The sequence below is a fragment of the Tachyglossus aculeatus genome, chromosome X1 (genome assembly GCF_015852505.1).
Source record: "Tachyglossus aculeatus isolate mTacAcu1 chromosome X1, mTacAcu1.pri, whole genome shotgun sequence".
In the NCBI taxonomy this organism is placed as follows: Eukaryota; Metazoa; Chordata; class Mammalia; order Monotremata; family Tachyglossidae; genus Tachyglossus; species Tachyglossus aculeatus.
In genome coordinates this window covers 109,637,839-109,661,879 of record NC_052101.1, presented here as the reverse complement: position 1 = coordinate 109,661,879, position 24,041 = coordinate 109,637,839, and the positions used below count along the sequence as shown (strand labels likewise).

Here is a 24,041-nt window from a genome sequence, read left to right as displayed (position 1 = left end):
CCAGTGCCACACAGAAATCTCATGCTCCCTACAGAGAGAGGGTAAGGGATGTCCCCCAGAAAGAAAAACAAAATATTCATGCCACATTTAAAAATGAACAAACCTTCCAGTTCACACGTTCTAAAATACATGTCCATTCCGCGGAGGAGTGGAGGAGATATCGACCACTCATCAAATTAACTATTTTAAGTCTCACATTGACTGTGGCAAAATTAGGATGGATTTGTACATTGACTATTTCAGCCGTGAAAATGTTAAGGGAAAGTTTGATGAATTATAGTTTTGGGTGTTTTTTTCCCCCAAGACAAACTCTAATTTTTGTTTGTTTCTTTAATGAGCTGAATCAGGTAAATCTCTAAGAATCCATTCCCTATAGTGAATTTAGTGAATATAGGCAAATGGAGGGCAAGAAAAAAAATTCTAAAAGACGGAGCGAAACGCGGTCTCAAAATAAGGTGATACAGCCCTGGATGCTGGGAGACTGTTGTGGCAGACAGATCTGCCTGGCAATGTGGCAATCAGAAGGATGGCTCTTCTTGAGCAGCGGTTTTTGAAAAATAGGGAAAGCAGGAGCCAGATTGGAAAATGGAAGGGTTCTGCATGTGGCAAGTTCTTTGCATTTCAAAGAACATCATCTACCTGCACATAATAATAATAATAATAACAGTATTTTTTAAGCACTTACTGTGTACCAAACACTGTTCTAAGTGCTTGGGTCGATACAAGGTAATCAGGTTGTCCCACCTGGGGCTCAGACACTTAATCCCCATTTTACAGATGAGGTAACTGAGGCATAGAGAAGTGAAGTATCTTGCCCAAGGTCACACAGCAGACAACTGGCAGAGCTGGGATTAGAACCCACATCCTCTGACTCCCAAGCCCGGGCTCTTGCCACTAAGCCACGCTGCTTCTCTAACCTAACCATACAACCTAGGCCTTTTTCTGCAATGTCACACATATGGTAAAAAGTCACTTCAGTGCGTCATCTTCAGAAACAAAGAGCAAAACATAAATAAATCGATCCAAGTTCTATCTGCAAGCTGTGGGGCAAAATAATGCTCAGGTTTTTTTGTTTTTGTTTTTTTTAAATGGCTTGTTTCCACCCAGAATTGCAAGGCTTTCAATTCTGAGATCCAATAATAAAGCCTCTCTTTAGGGACCTATGCTGGGCCAATAAATGACTCTACTGGATCAATTTTTTTTTTATTCACCAGATGCCTGAATGTCCCTTTTCTGCTCTCCCTTTTTAGTAAAAGAAGACTCCCCCATGTTCGTTATTTTACTCAATGTGGTAGCTTCAACCAGTTGAAAAAAAATGCAGTGCTTTTGAAATAAAGCAGAAAATAAACCCCAATGTGGTTTGAGGCATCAATTTCCCTGCTGTGGACAAAGGAGGTTCTTTCACACTTGGCTATTTCAAATAGAAGCATATTCATAAATCTCCCCACTGGCTGGGTTTAAATTTCAGATTATTGATGTGGATTTTACCAGCAATTCTGATTACATTTAGTTTTTCTCTGTACAGAGTTGGTATTTCCCCAAACCAAAATGAAATAGCCATTCAGTTGGAAAAGTCTGGTGGGAACTGGCAGGGACGGTATTTACCCTTGGTGCTGGAATTTCCAGATTGAGAGAAGTTTAAACAAGTAACTTTGGAAACTAAAGTAATGTCTTGCCAGCCCACCTTGGCAGCTTTAGGCAAGTAATTTTCCCTGTTATGATTTAACAACACAGCACACAGCACAGCAACCTGGCTTGGAATAACAGAAATTCAATATCCAATCAAGCCCACACAAAAAGCCCAGAAGCATTCATCATTTACATCTGCAAAGCCCATTAGAAAATAGATATTTAGATGCAGATAAGTCTAGACATTTTGGTTTATTTCTGGAGTTCAGATACTAACAGCCATACAGAGCTTCAACCTGGAAAAACAATCTGGATCGTGATTTGCGAGATGGCCCTTTTATGCGTTCTTTATTAAACTATTAGATGCCCTTATTTAGAATTGAACAGAAATTGTGATAGCTAAATAATGAAAATCTTATATCATTTTCTTAGGAACAATTTAAGAACCTTGCAGAGCCCAGTGAATAAGAGGGGTCTGCACTAAAAAGTTTAATTTATAACCAGGTTTCAAATTCATTGATTCAATTAAAGACTTTATTCCAGGTAGAAATTGTGGAGGCCAATTAACAAGTCTCACATAAGTACGTGAAGGCTTGTGAAAAGGCTGGAGGTATAGTAGATCTGCATGGAAAGGACATGGGGTTGGGAGCTAAGCTCAGTCTCTGGCCTACTGTGACCGTGGGCAAGTCATTTGGACTCAATTTCTTCATCTGTAAAATGGAGATAAAATCCCCAGTTCTGCTCTCCCTACCACTTAGACTGTGAGCCTCACATGGGACAGGGGCTTAGTTGATGATTTTCTATCAACTTCAGCACTTGACTGGCCATAGGCATTTGATAAATCCCATTACTAAATTGAACTGCTATCAATCATTGATAAAACAGGAAGGTGGGTAACTGATAAAGTGAATTGGGTGGCCGGCGAGGAGGGGACTGAGTTTGGGGTGTGGAGGGGTAAGAAAAGCCTCTAGGAATAGGGGAGGGAAAGGGGATGAAGGAACGGAGGGAGAGGAAGAATATAGGGTGTAATTTGTACTTAGCTGCTGTCGTTGTAACTAACTGTATGTAAAATGCCAAAAAACTGCAGCCACCTTTGAGGAACATAACCTGTGGGATATGCCCGTAATAATCTCAGAAAGACAGGGCCCTAGGTGTACGGATAAACATAGCCTTGCCCCAGTGAAATCCCCATTAAGGACATCACTGTCTACCTCATCATCATCATCATTCGTATTTATTGAGCGCTTACTGTGTGCAGAGCACTGTACTAAGCGCTTGGGAAGTACAAGTTGGCAACATATAGAGACAGGCCCTACCCAACAGTGGGCTCACAGTCTAAAAGTCTACCTGTTACAGTGTCCTCTCAGTGCTAGGCTGAGTCTAATGACTAATTAATGGACAATTTTCCCCTTCTTCCTTCTGGACCCTTGAGTCCCACGAACGGAAGAAGGGGTAAGGGCGGAAGCAGCAGCAAGCAGATGCAAAAACCTAAACATCCACCAAAAAACTCAAAATCTACCAAAAACCCCCAACACAGTAGTTGAGCAAGACACCAACAGGCAAGTTGTCAATCCGGAGATTCTTTTTTTTTTTTTTTTTTTTTTTCCAAATTAGAAAGGTTTTGGGCACTTAGGTCCAGCAGCAGAAAAGCAGATGGGTTTATTTTGGCTAGGAAGAACACTCTGCTTCTCCACCGAAAGTAGCCACGGGGGGCTTAGCAGCAGGGCCAGCTCCAGAAAAGAGAAGTGTGAGAATTGGGGCACGGGCAGTGTGAGTGGAAATGCTGATCCACAAAAATCCAAAGGCGGCACTCGCTTCGTTTCTAAAGCCCTGCTCCACTAAACCATCCCCAGCCAAACGGAGCTGAAGTGGAGCAGCCATGCTAGTCTCCCACAAGCTACAGACGCATAACGGTGGACGAAAAACTTAACCCTTGAACCGTTAATAAATTAGGGTACTCGTTAAGAGCTTATTATGTGCCGAGCGATGGTCTACGTGGCGCGGTAGTCCCTGACCCCCATGGGGCTCACAGTCTAAACGGTAGGGAGGAGGATTTAATCCCCATTTTACAGATGAGGTAACGGCGGTACAGAAAAGTCAAGTGACTTGCCCAAGTCCCACACAGCCGACTTGTGGCAGAGCCAGGATTAGAGTCCCGATCCTCTGACTCCCAGGCCGGTGCTCTTTCCACGAGGCCATGCTGTTTCTCTGAACTGTTGCAGGTCTTGTACTTCCTACCATGGCCTAGTGGCCAGAACACGGGTTTGGGAGTCGGAGGACGCGGGTTCTAATCCTGCTCCGCCACTTGTCTGCTGCGTGATTTGGGGCAAGTCACTTAACTTCTCTATGCCTCAGTTACTCCATCTGTAAAATGGGGATTAAGACTGTGAGCCCCACTTGGGACAACCTGATTACCTTGTACCTTGGGACAAGCACCTTGTATCCCTCCCAGTGCTTAGAACAGTGCTTGGCACATAGTAAGCGCTTAAATACCATCATAATTATTATTGTCACAACTTCCTGTGCCTCAGTTACTCTATCTGTAAAATGGGGATTAAGACTGTAAGCCCCACATGGGACAACCTGATCACCTTGTAGCTACCACAGTGCTTAGAACATAGTAAGCACTTAAATACCATAATTATTATTGCCATGTGCATATCCTCTGCTCAGCGCCTCTGCCTCTGATCCAACACTAAGAAGGCATATGTTCATCAGTGGAATCCAAGCCTGCCCCAAACCTGGCTGGATTTGGAAGAATTCCAGATCAGATTTGGGAACTGAGGGCAGATCCAAGAGCACCCAGGGCTTTAATTCCTCGCTGAGAATTTGCAAACAGAAGGGCTGAAGGTCAGAGCTCTCATGTGCTTCTTGTCAACCTCAATTTATTCGAGAATCAGAGTGACATGAACTTCTGTTCCTTCAACGTTGCATAATCGGTTACAACGCACTTTGTAAAAACATACACCAACTAACTCTTTTCCCCAGTCAAGAGGACAAACGAGGCACACATTCCCTTTCTCTCAAATGGTTCGATATAATAAAGCAACTTTTCAAACAGCCTTTGACGCAGTTCATTTATGAATCTGCCTGTCAATCTTTTTGAAAAACAGCCGGCTTTCCTGGACTTCTTTGCCTCTTAGACATTCTTTCCACTGGGTTCTTTCCTACTTAAGTCTGAAAAAATGTGATGTCCTAAAGTTCATTTTCTTTATCTGGCTGACTTCTCGCCTCCCTTTCCTGGGATCTTAAAAAAAATTATCACTTAGGGTTTGCTTCCACTTTCAGAACTCATAAATTTTTGAATCGGTGCTCCTTCCAACAATGTCGTCAATGGACATTATTACATCTTCAAAATTCCACTCTACTGCTATTCCCATTAAAGAGGATAAGAAACCGTTTTTCTCCATCAAGACAATATCAATTATGAGTTTCAAGATATTTACAGAGTAAACTTTCTAAATATAATGTCAAGAGGGGGGTCCACACACATTCAATCAATCAATCAATCAATCAATCGTATTTATTGAGCGCTTACTATGTGCAGAGCACTGTACTAAGCGCTTGGGAAGTACAAATTGGCATCACATAGAGACAGTCCCTACCCAACAGTGGGCTCACAGTCTAAAAGGGGGAGACAGAGAACAGAACCAAACATACCAACAAAATAAAATAAGTAGGATAGAAATGTACAAGTAAAATAAATAAATAAATAAATAGAGTAATAAATATGTACAACCATATATACATATATACAGGTGCTTTGGGGAAGGGAAGGAGGTAAGACGGGGGGATGGAGAGGGGGACGAGGGGGAGAGGAAAGAAGGGGCTCAGTCTGGGAAGGCCTCCTGGAGGAGGTGAGCTCTCAGCAGGGCCTTGAAGGGAGGAAGAGAGCTAGCTTGGCGGATGGGCAGAGGGAGGGCATTCCAGGCCCGGGGGATGACGTGGGCCGGGGGTCGATGGCGGGACAGGCGAGAGCGAGGTACAGTGAGGAGATTAGTGGTGGAGGAGCGGAGGGTGCGGGCTGGGCAGTAGAAGGAGAGAAGGGAGGTGAGGTAGGAGGGGGCGAGGTGATGGAGAGCCTTGAAGCCCAGGGTGAGGAGTTTCTGCCTGATGCGCAGATTGATCGGTAGCCATTGGAGGTTTTTGAGGAGGGGAGTAATATGTCCAGAGCGTTTCTGGACAAAGATAACCCGGGCAGCAGCATGAAGTATGGATTGAAGTGGAGAGAGACACGAGGATGGGAGATCAGAGAGAAGGCTGGTGCAGTAGTCCAGACGGGATAGGATGAGAGCTTGAATGAGCAGGGTAGCGGTTTGGATGGAGAGGAAAGGGCGGATCTTGGCAATGTTGCGGAGCTGAGACCGGCAGGTTTTGGTGACGGCTTGGATGTGAGGGGTGAATGAGAGAGCGGAGTCGAGGATGACACCAAGGTTGCGGGCTTGTGAGACGGGAAGGATGGTAGTGCCGTCAACAGAGATGGGAAAGTCAGGGAGAGGACAAGGTTTGGGAGGGAAGACAAGGAGCTCAGTCTTCGACATGTTGAGCTTTAGGTGGCGGGCGGACATCCAGATGGAGATGTCCTGAAGGCAGGAGGAGATGCGAGCCTGGAGGGAGGGGGAGAGAGCAGGGGCAGAGATGTAGATCTGGGTGTCATCAGCGTAGAGATGATAGTTGAAGCCGTGGGAGCGAATGAGGTCACCAAGGGAGTGAGTGTATATTGAGAACAGAAGGGGACCAAGCACTGAACCTTGGGGAACCCCCACAGTAAGAGGATGGGAGGGGGAGGAGGAGCCTGCAAAAGAGACTGAGAAAGAACGACTGGAGAGATAAGAGGAGAACCAGGAGAGGACGGAGTCTGTGAAGCCAAGGTCAGATAACGTGTTGAGGAGAAGGGGGTGGTCCACAGTGTCAAAGGCAGCTGAGAGGTCGAGGAGGATTAGGACAGAGTATGAGCCGTTGGATTTGGCAAGCAGGAGGTCATTGGTGACCTTTGAGAGGGCAGTTTCCGTGGAATGAAGGGGACGGAAGCCAGACTGGAGGGGGTCGAGGAGAGAGTTGTTGTTGAGGAATTCTAGGCAGCGCGTGTAGACAACTCGTTCAAGGAGTTTGGAAAGGAATGGTAGGAGGGAGATGGGACGATAACTAGAAGGTGAGGTGGGGTCAAGAGAGGGTTTTTTTAGGATGGGAGAGACATGGGCATGTTTGAAGGCAGAGGGGAAGGAACCAGTGGAGAGTGAGCGGTTGAAGATGGGGAGATATTTCTCTGATCTGTTTTGCGGGCTCCTCCTCTGCTTCCCACTCCCTAACTGTGGGTGTCCCTCAAGGCTCAGTTCTGGGTCCCCTTCTATTCTCCATTACGCCCACTCCCTTGGAGAACTCATTCACTCTCATGGCTTCAACTACCACCTCTGCAGATGATTCTCAAATCTACATCTCCAGTCCTGGTCTCTCTCCCTCTTTGCAGCCTTGCATTTCCACCCGCCTTCGAGACATGGCTACTTGGATGTCCTGCCTTCGCCTCCAACTTAACATGTCCAAAACAGACTCCTTTTCTTCCCACCCAAACCCTGTCCTCCCCTTGACTTTCCCATCACTGTAGACAGCACCACCATCCTTCCTGCCTCACAAGCCTATAACCTGGGCATTATCCTTGACTCCTCTCTCTCATTCAATCCATGTACTCAATCTATCGCTAAGTCCTGTTGGGTGAACCTTCACAAGATCACTAAAATCCATCCTTTCCTCTCCATCCAAACTCTTATCCTATCCTGCCTTGATTACTGAATCAGCTGACCTCCCTGCCTCCCGTCTCTCCCCTCTCCGGTCCATACTTCTCTCTGCTGCGCAGGTCATTTTTCCTACAAAAAAAGTTCAGTTTGCATTTCCCCACTCCTCAAGAACCTCCAGTGGTTGGTCCTCTAATGCCAACCTACTCACTGAACCTTGATCTCGTCTATCTCGCCGCCGACCTCTTGCCCACGTCCTGTTCATTCATTCATTCAATCGTATTTATTGAGCGCTTACTGTGTGCAGAGCACTGTACTAAGCGCTTGGGAAGTACAAGTTGGCAACATATAGAGACCCAACAGTGGGCTCACAGTCTAGAAGGGGGAGACAGACAACAAAACAGAACATATTAACAAAATAACATAAATAGAATAGTAAATATCCTTCTGAGATGCCCAACAATTTAGTTCTTCTGATGGAGAAAGGCCCTGGAATAGTTGAAAAATTAAATGATGGCTTCCGAGAGAATGAATGCAATGTCTGTACTGCAAGTCTGGAAACATTCAGTTCACTATCCTTACATAAAATTTAGACCACTCCCACCTAAGAAGCGGCATGACATAGTGGATAGAGCACGGGCCGGGAATCAGAAAGTCATGGGTTCTATTCCCGACTCAGCCACTGGTCTGCTGTGTGACCTTGGGAAAGTCACTTCACTTCTCTGGGCCTCAGTGACCTCGTCTGGAAAATGGGGATTGAGAATGTGAGCTTAATGTGGGACAGGGACTTTCCTTGTACCTACCTGTACTTGAACTTCCCAAGCGCTTAGTACAGTGCTCTGCACACAGTAAACACTCAATAAATACGATTGATCTACCCCAGCGCTTAGTACAGTGCCTGGCACCTAGTAAGCGCTTAACAAATACCACGATTATTATTAAGAAACCAAGGGACTTCCCTCCTCATCTATTTGTGGGTATCACCATCCAAAAGTTATAGTAGAGTCCAAAATTAAAAAGCGTTTTACAAAATAATTCTTCCCAAAATAGCCTATCATTTACTGAATAGAAAGAAAAGTAGGAAGAGTAATGAACAATGACAAGAATATTTCCCTGAACACCTTGTATTCTGACCTTAAAATTATTTTTTCAACTGTTCATGTTTTTGAGAATTAGAAATCACTTACTCTGGGGGTAAAGGTCTTTTCATATTGAAGATTTACATAAGTGATTCTTTTCTCTTTAATAATTAATTTTAAGGAACCAAAAGTAATAATAATAATAATAATAATAATTTTGGTATTTGTTAAGTGCGTACTATGTGCAAAGCACTGTTCTAAGCGCTGGGGTAAACCAAACAATTTGGGAATGAACATTCAGAAACGTGAACTGCTTTTAAGAAGGGTATAAAAACGTAAGGCAATTTTTTTAAAAGTGTAGCTGTGGAGCATAAGAAACATGTTTTTGAGGTATAATTGTTGAGGATTTATGATCAAAAATCCGGAGCAAAATTACATGCTATGGGAATGTATCCACCAACTCTGTTGTATTGCACTCACCCGAACACTTAGTACACAGCTCTGCACAGAGTAAGTGCTCAATAAATGCCTTGATGGATAAATGCCTTAATTTGAGAACTTCAATCAATAACAGGAAAAGTATGCAAAATGTAACTCAAATATGTCTGTGCTAGGAAAAACATGGGAAAATCATCTTAAGAATCGGCTTTTAAAAAAATAAATGGCCGTGCAACGAATCACTTTATAAAGGCTATTTTAGAATGATTTTTTAGAGGTTATCTGATGAATAATGCTGATGCTTAATTAGGTAGAGAGCCATTGTGACTTGAAATGATTACCATATGTCATCTCATTTCTCACTAGGACTGCCATCCACTTTATTAGAGCTTCATTTAGATGATAACAAAATTTCAGCTGTGGAGCTTGAGGATTTCAAACGGTACAAAGACCTGCAAAGGTAAACTACCAATTTTTTCATTTGGAACCTAGAGCGCGCGTGTGTCCGTGCGGAGGGAGATGGCGAGGTTGCTAATCCCAGCCTGATGGCCGCAATAAGGTGAGATTCCTCCCCGGCTCAAAGAGGTCCAGAATTATACCTCAGGAGTCCTCCGCTTAGAGAGAGAACCCAATTTTGCCGTCAATCCGCCCCAGTGGATGGGTGACTTAATGGAAAAGTTTCCCCTCCAGGGAAGATCTGGCCTCATAATCAACGATTCCGTTAAACAGGTGAGCTCTCCTGCATAAAAAATGGTTTTGCCTATTGACCCAGCTGGTCCCCCACTCTCATGGGCCAGGCTCACCCTTTCCTGCCTCTCAGCTTTTCCCTTTATTGGGCAGATTTCAGTGGACGGTTATTTCCGTCTGGGCAGGGCTGGTCCCCTGGAGAATCAGGGGCTTGGCAGCCAGCAGATGTCTATTTCTGGCTACACCAAAACTGGCCCTTCGGGGCCACTGAGAAGTGACCAGACTGGAAAGTCCCATCAAGAGCCTAGAAGGGCCTTCTGATACCACCACTGCCATATTGGAAGGGGTTTCTCTCCCAGTATCCTGACCTTAGCCTATTTGGGTGGTGGGGCAGAACTCAAAAAAAAAAAAATTATCCCGCCTACTTTGGGCTGTCTGGTCACATTAAGCTAGGAGGGTGTCTCCCGGCCCTCATGTAATATATACAAAAAAAATCAAACTTTGCTTGCCGAGGGGTTTCACGCATGCGTAATATCTGTGATCATGCATTACTTGCCCTGTCACTCATCTTTTTACACTGTTCGAACCCCAACTGCTAAGGCTGTCAGTTAACACCTCTGCTGCTGATGAATGCAACAGACAACCAAGTGGAAAGTGGAAAACCAAGTCATCAGCATTTGGCTTCGCCTCCTCACCTACTCAGATGGAAAGTTGGCATGGGTCTGGATAGACTGGGCTCTGGCACGCCAAGGATACCTGAGGGATTTAGGCTAGATATGAAAAAGAATTTCCTGCCAGTGAGGGTTCCGAAGCACAGAAAAAGGTTTCCAAGGAATGTGTGTAGAATCTCCCCAGAAACTCTTAAAAAAAATAAGAGAGATTCTCTTTGGTCTCTGCAAATTTAGTCTTGTCTAAAGGTCTAAGAATGGACAGGATCAGAGCTCTCCCATATGTGTGTTATGGGAAACCCCCAAGGGTCTTGAAAGATTTTCTTCATGGTGAAAGATCCAAGCTAGTGAAATCAGGTGGTTGCCAGAACCCTCCTATCACACATGTATTTTGGGGGATCAAGGAATCCCACCAACTGACCTAAGGTTTGCCAGCACCTCCTCACCCTCCTTGCAAACATTTCTGGTAGCCTGGGTCCGCAAACTTTTGCTCAGGTGAAGCCCAAAAGGTTGAGATGCATTGGACAAGATGACTCGTGAGACGATTAAATCTCTTCCTATATTATCTGTGATTGCACAACTAATCATATCTAGCCCCGGTAGGCTTGTCCACTCTCTTCCTTTCTTCTTTCAGATGCACTGACTCACTCTTTCCTTTTTACCTAGGTGACTCTGTCCTCTCACAGCTTCTACTCCAAACTAGCCACTTCTGCCTTGCTTCTGTCATCCATTCACCATCCCTAAACTCTGACTGAAATCTCTTTGGTAAGCCAACATCTGGCATTTCAGACTAAAAGGTTAACTGGGAATTTTCAGAATTGAAATACAGGGTAAGATTTTGGCTAGTTACTGTGGCTATTGAGTGGCCCACAGTCCATCCAATTTCTGCTCCACAGCCCTAATCTTTACAGATTGCTATCTCCCACCCTTTGGCATTCTTACACCCTCAAATTCCAGACCCATGGGAATGCAGGCCAATTGGTCAGAGCAGAGATCCTGTACGCTACTGTTCCCTGTTGATCCCACGATTGCCTCCGCTCTCTAGACTGGGCTCTGGATTTCTTCCCCGAAGCCAGGAATAGTCTCTCACCTAGTTTGCTTGTACTCTGAACTCGAACTTCTTTATATTCATTGGGTTTCGAATCAGAAACCATCCCGCGAAACATATCAGAGTCAGACTGTAATTGAGCTAGTGAGTCTGAGGATGGAAGTCTCAACGCTGGATGGAAAAATAGAGGAAAAAAAATGCTATTATAGAACCCCAACAGCACCTGACTGCAAGCCCTCTGGAGAGGCAAAGAGAAGTTGACAATCTTTCCTCTCACTCACAGGCATGAAACTGCCCTTTTGCCTGGCCTCTTCTCTGGGCTTTGCCCCTCTCTGTGGGCTGCAGAGGAGGAGGAGAAGGAACAGGAGTTCAACCAGGCTCCCATCCCCACAGATTTGGAGGGGCAGGACAAGGTAGCCTGTCCTGCCCCTTGGATTTAGAGAAAGGGACCAGAGGAGCCGAGCTGTGGCTTTTATTTATTGACCCCGGTCGGCAGACCAACACTGCTACTACCACATTATTTCCTCACCTCACCAGTTGCCAGGGCTGAGTCAGAGTGGCTCCTTTTGCCCCTAGAGACTTGGCAAGACAAGGGGAGATTGCAGCTCTGCAGTCACTGAGGCGACCAGAATCTATGGGGCTGTAGATTCTCCGCGCTGCAACCTGGCACGAGTAGTGGCTCCGAGCCAGAACATAATGTGGAGAGTCTGTGCCCTCATGGAGTTTACAGCTGCCACCCTCAGGGTTCCAAGGTTGAGGGCAAGGGGGGAACCCTCTGGGTCCAGCCCCCCAAGAGCGGGTAAGCAAACCTGCAGTGGAACAACTGAATGCCTAGAAGGGTAAAACCTCTACCTTCCTCTCACTTCACTCTCCCTTTCCCTTCCTTCCATTATCTCTGTCTCCTCTCCCTTTGTCACATCACCCCCTCCTTCTCCCGCACTTTTCCTCCCTCAAAGCTTCTCCCCAGTCAAAATGAAAAGCTGGCACTCCTGAGCTGGGTTCCCTACGGTCCACGCTGCGGGGAAAGAGGTATAGCTTGTGCCTTTCCTTTTCTAAAAGGCACTCCGAATGCTACAGAGTGGCCCAGCAACTTTGACTGCATTGCTGGAGCTCCTCACAGAACACAGTCGACTTTGTGCAGATCTTTGACTTCTACTGTAGTCGGACAAGAATAGTCAGCGGTAACATGGTAAATGCAATTTGCGACCCATCTGCACGGTCACTTCAGCTGTCGGTGCTAACCTTTGTAGACAGAAGTAGCAAAACCGTCCAAGAACATCATGTTTCAAAGCTGGAGGCAGAGATCATCCATAGTTACTGAAAATGTTCATGAATATTCAAAGCCATTGGAAAAATCACCTTTCTTCCTCTTTGACTTCTATCCTAAAAAGAGAGAGGATTGGGACTTGGGTGACTGAATCTATACTCCAGGGGGTGAGGAAGAGGGTGGGAGGATCAGAAGCTCATAATCAATCAACAGTATTTACTGAGTGCTCACTGTGTACAGGGCACTGTACTAAGCACTTGGGAGAGTATGAAAAGCAGCATGGCCTAGTGGATAGAGCATGGTCCTGGGAGTCAGAAGGACCTGTGTTCATTCAATTGTATTTATTGAGCACTTACTGTGGTCGGACCACAGTACTAAGCACTTGAGAGAGTACAATACAACAGTAAGCAGCCACATTCCCTGCCTGCAACAAGCTTAGAGGGCTCTAATTCCGGCTCCACCACTTGTCTGCTGTGAGACCTTGGGCAAATCTCTTAGCTTCTCTGTGCCTCAGTTACCTCATCTGTACAGTGGGGATTAAGACTGTGAACCCCATGTGGGACAGGGACTGTGTCCAACCCAATTTGTTGGTATCCACCACAGCACTTAGTACAGTGCCTGGCACATAGTAAGCACTTAAACACCACAATTATTATTATTATTACAGTGTAATGGAGTGGTTAGACACGTTCCCTGCCATAACGAGCTTCCAGTTTTCCAGGCTACTGCGAACTGTGCTGTGGTAATGCTTCGGTGCTGAAGACAGCAATGCTTGGACCCAACTCAGCACTTGCTCACTTAGCAATCGATCTTTTCCTAGGAATCGATATGAATTACAATAAGTACCTTTTTCTGCCTGAGCAGTTTTCTTAAAGGGTATTTTTCCAGTTGGGCAGCAAGAGCCCCATGACTAAATATGACATTAAACCCTCTGCATCAATCATTAACACTCCTGTGTCATTTCTAGGCTTGGCCTGGGAAACAACAAAATCAAAGATGTCGAAAACGGAAGCTTTGCCAACATACCACGTATCAGAGAAATACATTTGGAAAAAAATAAGCTTAAAAGAGTCCCTCCTGGATTACAGGATCTGAAATACTTGCAGGTAAATTATGCGATATTGTGTTCATTGGATTTTGTCGGTCAGTCTAAAGAAAATAAATCAGGGACAAGTTGCGCACTGGATAAGGACTTGAATCTTCACCAACTGTGTCTAAATAAATGCAGAAAATATCTGATTTCTCTAAAACCTACACTTGGGACATCACAAATGCCTCCAATCAATCAATGGTATTTAGAGAGCACATGCTGTGTGAAGAGCATTATACTAAGTGCTTAGGGGAGTACGATACAACAGAGTCGGTAGGCATGATCCCTGCCCATCATCATCATCAATCATATTTATTGAGCGCTTACTGTGTGCAGAGCACTGTACTAAACGCTTGGGAAGTACAAGTTGGCAACATATAGAAGGAGCTTCAAGTCTAGAGAGGGAGACAGACATGAAAATCAATTACAGATATGTGCTGAGAGACTGAGGGTGGGGTGAATAACATGTGCTTAAATAATAATAATGATGATGGCATTTATTAAGCGCTTACTATGTGCAAAGCACTGTTCTAAGCGCTGGGGAGTTTACAAGGTGATCAGGTTGTCCCACGTGGGGCTCACAGTCTTAATCTCCATTTTACGGATGAGGGAACTGAGGCACAGAGAAGTTAAGCGACTTGCCCAAAGTCACACAGCTGACAAGTGGAGGAGCCGGGATTTGAACCGATGACCTCTGACTCCAAAGCCTGTGCTCTTTCCACTGAGCCGTGCGGCGAGTGCATGGATGACAGAGGGGAGGGTGAATAAGAGAAATGAGGGTTTAGTTGGGGAAGGCCCTTAGGAGGAGATGTGACTTTGAGATGGCTGCAAAGGTGGGGAGCGTGACAGTCTGTCGGAGGGGAAGGGAGGACCTGGGCAAGGGGACGGTGGCGAGATACATGGGATCAAGGTACCGTGAGTAGGTTTCATTAGTCAGTCAGCCAGCCAATTGTATTTATTGAGCGCTTACTGTGTGCAGAGCACTGTACTGAGCACTTGGGAGAATACAACAATAAACGATACTTTCCCTGCCCACAACGAGCTTACAGTCTAGAGGGGGAGACAGACATTAATAGAAATAAATTACAGACACGTAGATTAGAGGAGTGGAATGTGTGGATTGGGTTGTAGTAGGAGATCAGGAAGGTAAGGTAGGAGGGGGAGAGCTGATTGACTTTAAGCTGATGGTAAGGCGTTTCTGTCTGATGCAGAAGTGGATGGGGAGTCACTGGAGGTTTTGGAGGAAGAGGGAGGTACGGACTGAATGGTGTTTTTGAAATAATAATAATAATAATAATGGTAGTTTTTGTTAAGCGCTTACTATGTGCAAGCACTGTTCTAAGCGCTGGGGTAGATACAAGGCAATCAGGTTGTCCCACGTGGGGCTCACAGTCTTAATCCCCATTTTACAGATGAGGGAACTGAGGCACAGAGAAGTTAAGTGACTTACCCAAAGTCACACAGGTGACAAATGGTGGAGGCAGGATTAGAACCCACAACCTCTGACTTCCAAGCCCAGGCTCTTACCGCTAAGCCACGCTGCTTCTCTGTAGCATTTGTAGATCATTTGAAAAATGATCCGGGCAGCAAAGTAAGGACTGAAGTGGGGAGAGGCAGGAGGCAGGGAGGTCAGAAAGGAGATCGATGCAGTAGTCATGGCAGGATATGATAGGTAGTTGGATGAGGAGTTTGGTTGGAGAGGAAAAGGGAGATTCCAGAGATGTTGTGAAGATAGAATGGCCAGGATTTGGTGACAGAATGAATATGTGGTTTGAATGAGAGAGGTGACTCAAGGATAATACCCAAGTTATGGGCTTGAGAGACAGGGAGGATGGTAGTGTTGTCTACAGTGATGGGAAAGTCAGGGGGCGGATGGGTTTGGATGGAAAGGTGAGGAGTTCTGTTTTGGACATGTTAAGTTTGAGGTATCAGTGGGATATCCAAGTGGAGATGTCCTGAAGGCAGGAGGAAATGTGAGATCATAGAGGAGTCAGGGCTGGAGAGGGAGAATAGAAGGGGGCCCAGAAATGAGTCTTGAGGGACTCCCACAGTTAGAGGATGGGACATAGAGGAGGAGAGAAGACTGAGAAGGAATGGCCAGAGAGGTAGAAGGAGAACCAGAAGAGGACAGCGATGGTGAAGCCGAGGATAGGTGATGTTTCCAGGAGAAGTGGGTGGTCCACAGTGTTGAAGACAGCTGAGAGTTCAAGGAGGATGAGGATGGAGTAGAGGCCATTGGATTTGGCAAGGAGGAGGTCAGGGGCAACATTAGGGGGGACTGTTTTCATGGAGTCAAGGGGGCAGAAGCCAGATTGCAGGGGGTTGAGGAGAGGAGAGAATTGGAGGAGAGGAAGTAGAGTGTGTGGCTAACTCACTAAAGTTTGGAGAGGAATGGTAGGAAGGAGATGGGGCTTGGGGTCAAGGGAGGGATTTTTTTTTTAAGAAAGGGGACACATGGACACGTTTGAGAGCTCATCTCCTGTAGGAGGCCTTCCCAGACTGAACCCCCCTTTCCTCTGCTGCTCCTCCCCTCTCCATTGCCCCTACTCCCTCCCTCTGCTCTACCCCCTTCCCCGCCCCACAGCACTTGTGTATATTTGCACACATTTATTGTTCTATTCGTTTTATTAATGTTGTATATATATCTATGATTCTATTTATCTATTTTGATGCCTATCTACTTGTTTTGTTGTCTATCTCCCCCCTCTAGACTGTGAGCCCGTTGTTGGGTAAGGATTGTCTCTGTTGCTGAATTGTACTTTCCAAGCACTTAGTACAGTGCTCTGCACTCAGTAAGTGCTCAATAAATATGATTGAATGAATGAAAGCAGTAGGGAGAGAGCCATTGGAAAGTGAGAGGTTGAAGACTGTCATCAGGGAGGGAAGAAGGTAGTGGGTAAGTATTTTGTCGGAGGCGCAGGTGGTGGTAAAATGTGAGAGGAGGTGGGTGATCTCCTCTTGAGATACTGCTGGGAAAGATGGGAGAGTCAAAGACGGGGCAGGAAGAAGGTGGACTGGAGGGAAGCAGGGGAGATTTAGGGGAGATCCCACCTGATGGTTTCAATTTTCTCCAAGTATGTAGCAAAGTCATTAGGGGCAAGACATGGGGATGGCGGGGGGGAAGGGAGTTGGAGGAGGGCCCTCCCCAGGAGCTCACAGATACTTGTGTCTTCAATTAAACTAGAATAAAACACAGCCATGAACTATTGAGTCATCCACCATAAAAGGAAAGTATCAAAATATCCAGATCCTCACCGAGTGCCAGAACCAAAATTGTCTTCGCCATCCATTCTTTTGACATTCTTCCCCTTTGCAAGGGCTAAAACGGTGACTTTGCTTCATCTTTGATATTAGGGCCAAGACCCTCAAACCCAATTTCGAGGTGCTTTTTCAGGTTCACCTGGATAGAGCCCTGAATAGGCCTGGGTTTTGACTCCTAACTCCTCCCCTCCACTTTGGACCACCTCAAGACAGGGAAGGATTTACAGCACCCAAAAGCATGCCGACATGGCCAATGAGTTGTGTGTCTACAGAAGACCTTGTGTCCTCACTGGGCTTTTTACGCCTCAGCAAAATACAGGGACAATCAAATGTATGTGGCATAGTGGTAGCAATCAATCAATCGTATTTATTGAGCGCTTACTGTGTGCAGAGCACTGTACTAAGCGCTTGGGAAGTACAAGTTGGCAACATGTAGAGACAGTCCCTACCCAACAGTGGGCTCACAGTCTAGAAGGGGGAGACAGAACAGCAGTCAGAACAGCAATAGTATTTATTAAGCACTTACTGTGTGCAGAGTACTGTATTGAGCACTGAGAAAGAATACCCAGTTGCTATTGGATATAATAATAATAATAATGGCATTTATTAAGTGCTTACTATCATCATCATCATCAATCGTATTTATTGAGTGCTTACTGTGTGCAGAGCACTGTACTAAGCGCTTGGGAAGTACAAATTGGCAACATATAGAGACAGTCCCTACCCAACAGTGGGCTCACAGTCTAAAAGGGGGAGACAGAGAACAAAACCAAACATACTAACAAACTAAAATAGAATAGATATGTACAAGTAAAATAGAGTAATAAATATGTACAAACATATATACATATATACAGGTACTGTGGGGAAGGGAAGGAGGTAAGATGGGGGGGATGGAGAGGGGGACTTTGCACTTTACTATGTGCAAAGCACTGTTCAAAGCGCTGGGGAGTTTACAAGGTGATCAGGTTGTCCCAAAGGGGGGCTCACAGTCTTAAACCCCATTTTACAGATGAGGTAACTGAGGCCCAGAGAAGTGAAGTGACTTGCCCAAAGTCACACAGCTGACTAGTGGCAGAGCCGGGATTTGAACCCATGACCTCTGACTCCAAAGCCCGGGCTCTTTCCACTGAGCCATGCTGCTTCCCCTAATGATATGACGATATGACCACTATCGTCCCAGGGTACAGATTTCTGGCCACCATATCTAACTTCCCTGGTCTCCTTCTGTTCCCTCGTCCTCTGAGCTAAACCTGGCCAACTTGATCATCACCCCTTTATTGAACTCCCAACCGTGGACTTTTGCTCACACTTACCCAAATTTTTATAACCTTTTCTTCCTTCCCTCTTGCCAAGCTCCATCCCTTCCATCAGAGAGCTCTATTTAAAATTCCACCGCCCACACAAAACCCTTTCCAACTGACTGGTTTTTTGCCTGCCCCTATCTTGCCCAAATCCATTTCGCTTCAAACCTCCCACACCCCACGCAAGTAACTTTTACATTAAGGCCTGTTTATAAATGCAGATACATGTTGACGTATTTGGTCGATGCCTGTGAGGGTGCGTGCCCCTTTCTGTCGTCTTGCCAGCTTGTCTCTGTTAAGATTTCTTTCCGATTGCAAGCTTTTGGCCTCAATTTTTTCCAGGCTACTAGTACTCAGTTGTGCTCAGGATCAGTGATGTTAAACCTGGATTTTAAACTGGCAGAACTGTGTGGTTTAGTTTCAACTTGACAGTTCGTGCTCAAGAGTTAAAGAACACTGCATCTAGGTAGAAGACGACACTTGGAAAGATAAATGAATAAATACGTGCTTAAATAGTAGAGGACAAATGGAGAGCATGGGAAGCAGCACGGTGTAGTGGATAGAGCACGGGCTTGGGAGTCAGGTCGTGAGTTCTAATCCCGGCTCTGCCACTTGTCTGCTGTGTGACCTTCGGCAAGTCACTTCACTTCTCTGTGCCTCAGTTACCTCATCTGTAAAATGGGGAATAAGACTGTGAGCCCTAAGTGGGTCAGGGACTGTATCCAACCCGATTTGCTTTTATCCATACCAGTGCTTAGTACAGTGCCTGGCACATAGAAAGCGCTTAACAAATACCAAAGTCATTATCATTAATAATAATAATAATGGCATTTATTAAGCGCTTACTATGTGCAAAGCACTGTTCTAATCAATCGTATTTATTGAGCGCTTACTGTGTGCAGAGCACTGTACTAAGCGCTTGGGAAGTACAAGTTGGCAACATATAGAGACAGTCCCTACCCAACAGTGGGCTCACAGTCTAAAAGGGGAAAAAAAGTCTAAAAAAGTTCTAAGTGCTGGGGAGGTTACAAGGTGATCAGATTGTCCCACAGGGGGCTCACAGTCTTAATCCCCATTTTATAGATGAGGTAACTAAGGCACGAGAAGTGAAGTGACTTGCCCAAAGTCACCCAGCTGACAATTGGCGGAGTCGGGATTTGAACCCATGACCTCTGACTCCAAAGCCCGTGCTCTTTCCACTGAGCCACGCTGCTTCTCTAGGTACAAAGACTCTAAGATCGCTGTGGGCAAGGAATGTGCCTCCCAACTCTGTTATATTGTTATACGGAACTCTCCCAAGCGCTTAGTACAGTGCTCTGCACCCAGTAGCCACTCAGTAAATACAACTGATTGATTGATTGATAATGGGCTGCTGCAAGGGCCTAAGTACCAAGGGGACTGTAGGGATGCTATGAGCTTTGGTGAAAAATATGAATCATGGAATGCTTCACGGAGGACGGAGGAGGGCAGGAGGGCACTGAACTCGGAGGGATGGGGAGATCCAAGGAGGAGGGAATTCCGGGGGCGGGGCAGAGACATGAGCCGGTGGTCGGGGGTAAGAAAGGTGAGAGCAGGGGGTACACACAGAAGACAGATGGTGGAGAGCCACCAATAATAATGATGGCATTTATCAAGCACTTACTATGTGCCAAGCACTGGAGTAGACATAAGGTAGTCAGGTTGTCCCACGTGGGGCTCAGTCTTCATCCCCATTTGACAGATGAGGTAACTGAAGCACAGAGAAGTTGTGACAAGAGCAGACAAGAGGTGGAGCCGGGATTAGAACCCATGACCTCTGACTCCCAAGCCTGTGGTCTTGCCGCCGAGCCATGCTGCTTCTCATAAGCCAGTAGGTGTTTTGGCTTAATTCCGAGGGAAACGGATAGCTACCGGGTAGCCGTAAACCTTCAGACGGAAGCTTCCTTACACCTGAGCACAGGCCCGTTTTAGTTTCATGGCACCCTTGAGTGTGAGCACCTGGCGAGTGGGGAACATGCCTACCAACTCTGTTTTTTCGTTTGTTGCTTTTATGGTATCTGTTATATTGTACTCTCCCAAGCGCTTAGTACAGTGCTGTACACAGTAAGCACCCAATAAATAAATAAATAAAATTCCGGGCCTGGAATTCCCTCCCTCTGCCCATCCGCCAAGCTAGCTCTCTTCCTCCCTTCAAGGCCCTACTGAGCACTCACCTCCTCCAGGAGGTCTTCCCAGACTGAGCCCCTTCCTTCCTCTCCCCCTCGTCCCCCTCTCCATCCCCCCCATCTTACCTCCTTCCCTTCCCCACAGTACCTGTATATATGTTTGTACATATTTATTACTCTATTTATTTATTTTACTTGTACATATCTATTCTATTTTATTTTGTTAGTATGCTTGGTTTTGTTCACTGTCTCCCCCTTTTAGACTGTGAGCCCACAGTTGGGTAGGGACTGTCTCTATATGTTGCCAATTTGTACTTCCCAAGCGCTTAGTACAGTGCTCTGCACATAGTAAGCGCTCAATAAATACGATTGATGATGATAAATACCTTTGATGGATCGACAACCCGACTGCATACTCTGTTGGAAGGCTACGCCAACCATGGGAGCCACTAAGAAGCCTTCTCCAATTAACCCCTCTTATACTGGCTCCCTCTCCCTTCTGCATCATCTATGCACTTGGATCTGTGACCTTTGGACACCTGATATTCGCTCCAACCTCAACCCCACAGCACTTACGTACATATCTTTAAATTGTATATTATAAAATATTTATTTACATTAATGTCTGTCTCCCCCTCTAGACCGTAAGCTTGTTGTGGGCAGAGGACTATCTGCCATCTCTGTTGTATTTGTACTCTCCCGCGCGCTTAGTACAATAAATACCATCGACGACGACGATAACTAGGAATTTCCTGCAGCCCCAGCATACACTCCCACAAATTCTCCGCAGGGAAACGTTGTTGCTGTCAGCCTCAGATCCTACCTGCTCTGCATTGCATGTTCCCCAGGACAAAGTGGAAAGTTGAGCTCAATTAACGTCTGTTGGCTGAAATATCAACGTAGCTCGTTCAAAAATTAACCTAAAAGCTAAATATTGACTGGCTGCACTCAAATCACCAGCTGTTAATCATATTTTTTCCCTTTCCATAAACAGGTGATATTCCTTCACTCAAACAGCATTTCCAAACTGGGAGTGAATGATTTCTGTCCAACGGGAATAAAGATGAAGAAGTCCTTATACAGTGCGATAAGTCTGTTCAACAATCCTGTGAAATACTGGGAAGTCCAACCTGCCACATTCCGTTGTGTTTTAAGCCGAATGAGTGTGCAGCTTGGGAACTTCAGAAAGTAATATGTTTACAAATAAGAACCAAGTATAAAACTCCTGCCTTGTAAATTTTAGAATACTTGAAATCTGTTAATAAGGAGCAACTGTGCGTCAATGTTACAAAATATTTTCCCTTTAACATTGATCTTAAGTTAGACACAATAAGTCACAAGGCTTTTGTTTCACTTGATCATTTTTTAAATTTTAACTATTTTTTAAAATGCTGATGTTGACTCATGAAAAAATATATTTTCATGTTTTCCATTATAGATGAAATAATCTGACCATTTCTTTTTCCCTTAAAAGAAAATGAGGTCCCTTTCCCTTATTAGATACATTCTATTGAAAGCATTGTTAAAAAGGAGTCTATATGGAAGTTCTAAATTTGGCCAGGTTTTGGGCACGGCAGTCAGCTGTGATTAAGACACACTTGAACAGATGCTTGAGCAAGGTACTGATTACTAGTGAGGATCATATTCTTCTATCCTTGATAAATCAGGTAGTAGTTCTGATTTTATTAAATGATGTAGTGTTTTATATCTTAAAACTGAGAGCCAACGATAGTCTTACTCCCTCAGTTACTATTTTATCACCTTCTTGCAAGAAAGGAACCATAAAAGTTCATTATCCATTTATATGCACCCTGAAAATAAAAGTTGGCATCTGGATTATATTGTATCCTTTCTTACTAGAATTATCAAACCTCTGTAGGAAAACATAGTGTGCTTTTATATAAAGACTGTAACCGCATTCTTCAATTACAAAAAGTATCATACTTTTATTGCTATATATTTGTTAAGTTGACTTCTACACGAATATTTCTCATGCAATCTAAAATTCTTTAACAGGTAGTGAAGAAATATGTAGGTGCCATAACTGCCTAGGTAGATCATCATGTAAAATACACAATACTGACAGTACTGTATAAATATTATGGGTATTTTATGTATCTACTTAATTGTATATTTGTTATTATTATTCATAAGTTAAGTGAAAATAAGGTATAAAGAATACACTAAAATGTATGTCTTATTAAAAACATTGGATTGAAATTGTGTTCTTTTCCTTTCACTTCATTTTTTTCTCCTAGTTAAGTATTGGAGCCCCAGAAAATATTTTCTAGTAACCGATTAATACTTGGAGTCGGATCCTTCCAAGGGAGTAAATAACTCCCAGGATAGGAGTTATGAACTTTTAGAGGAATGTGAGCTTTTTTACCCTTTTGTAATACAAGCATTTATCCTATCCTACCTCGATTAGTGTACTAGCCGCCTTGCTGAGAAGAAGGGGGAGAGGAGGTGAGCCATCCTGAGTGCCCGGGGGGACTAAATGAGGCCCACGGGCCAGTGATCGGATGATGCTTTTAGACTGTGAGCCCACTGTTGGGTAGGGACTGTCTCTATATGTTGCCAACTTGTACTTCCCAAGCGCTTAGTACAGTGCTCTGCACACAGTAAGCGCTCAATAAATACAATTGATTGATTGATTGCTACAATGCAGCATTCCCCATATACAGCTGACTGGGGTTGGGGTGTCTGTCCATTCTGCTAACGCTAACACATTCATACAATCTAAGCATTATCGGATACTTTGCTAATTCAAAACATTATTCTATTTAGTATTGGGGATCTAATGGGCTAAACAGATGCCTGCACCCTGACAGTTCCTATTCCTTTGAAGTGCCGTTGAACTTAACTAGTAAAAAAGTCAAAGATGTTAATGCACCTAATAATAATAATAACAGTGATGGCATTTGTTAAGCGCTTATTATGTGTGACGCACTGTTCTAAGTGCGGGGAGGGTATAAGGTGATCAGGTTGTCCCATGTGGGGCTTACAGTCTTCATCCCCATTTGACAGATGAGGGAACTGAGGCAGTTCCCAAAGCGACTTGCCCAAAGTCACACAGCTGACAAGTGGCGGTGCGGGATTACAACCCACGACCTCTGAGTCCCCAGCCCGGGCTCTAAAATCTGAATAGCTCCTTTTATTTCTTTGCAATCGATTTCCTCGTGTGAACTGCATCCATTTTTTAGATATCAACAAGAGCTATTTTTCAGCGGGCCACAATTTTTTTTCTTTGGTCTTCAAGGAAACAGATGTCAAACAAGAAGCAACAACAACAAAAAATACTATGAGGAAGTGCTCTCATTTTCCTTTGGGAGTTTGAATTAATTTCTTGGAAGAAACTGGTTAACCAGTTACAAGTTCTCTCACTGAATAAATGAAGGAAATCCTTTCCCACAAGAACTCCTGTCATGATGTCCTCTTTAAAAAATGTATTTCGCACATTTGGGGATTTTGTGGTTGATCTGATATTTACAACATTCCCTGCAAATCTCTTTAAAAATTCCACGTACACTAGATGACTCACGGCAATGTTTTCCAACACATGCACAGCAGTACACACTGGTGTGCAAAAGAAGGCTCTGGGCATCATCATCAGTGACACCAACAGTATTTACTGAGCCACCTACATTGGGCAGAAAACTGAATTAGGTACTGGGGAGGGGACGCTACAAAAGAAGGC

At 44.8% G+C, this 24,041-nt stretch overlaps 2 protein-coding genes across 3 annotated transcripts in view; one reads left to right on the top strand and one right to left on the bottom strand.

Moving 5' to 3' along the window:
- Nucleotides 1-22,443, top strand: part of ASPN (asporin) — a 49,191-nt gene extending 26,748 nt beyond the window's left edge. For both annotated transcript variants that reach the window (XM_038740152.1, XM_038740153.1), the window contains exons 6-8: nucleotides 9,242-9,335; nucleotides 13,513-13,651; nucleotides 21,339-22,443. In XM_038740152.1, the coding sequence (XP_038596080.1) occupies nucleotides 9,242-9,335; nucleotides 13,513-13,651; nucleotides 21,339-21,536 (431 nt within the window). In that variant the 3' untranslated portion in view covers nucleotides 21,537-22,443. The remainder of the gene's footprint in view (nucleotides 1-9,241; nucleotides 9,336-13,512; nucleotides 13,652-21,338) is intronic.
- LOC119919600 (centromere protein P) overlaps nucleotides 1-24,041 on the bottom strand; it is a 280,519-nt gene that overhangs the window by 134,085 nt on the left and 122,393 nt on the right. The window lies entirely within an intron of this gene.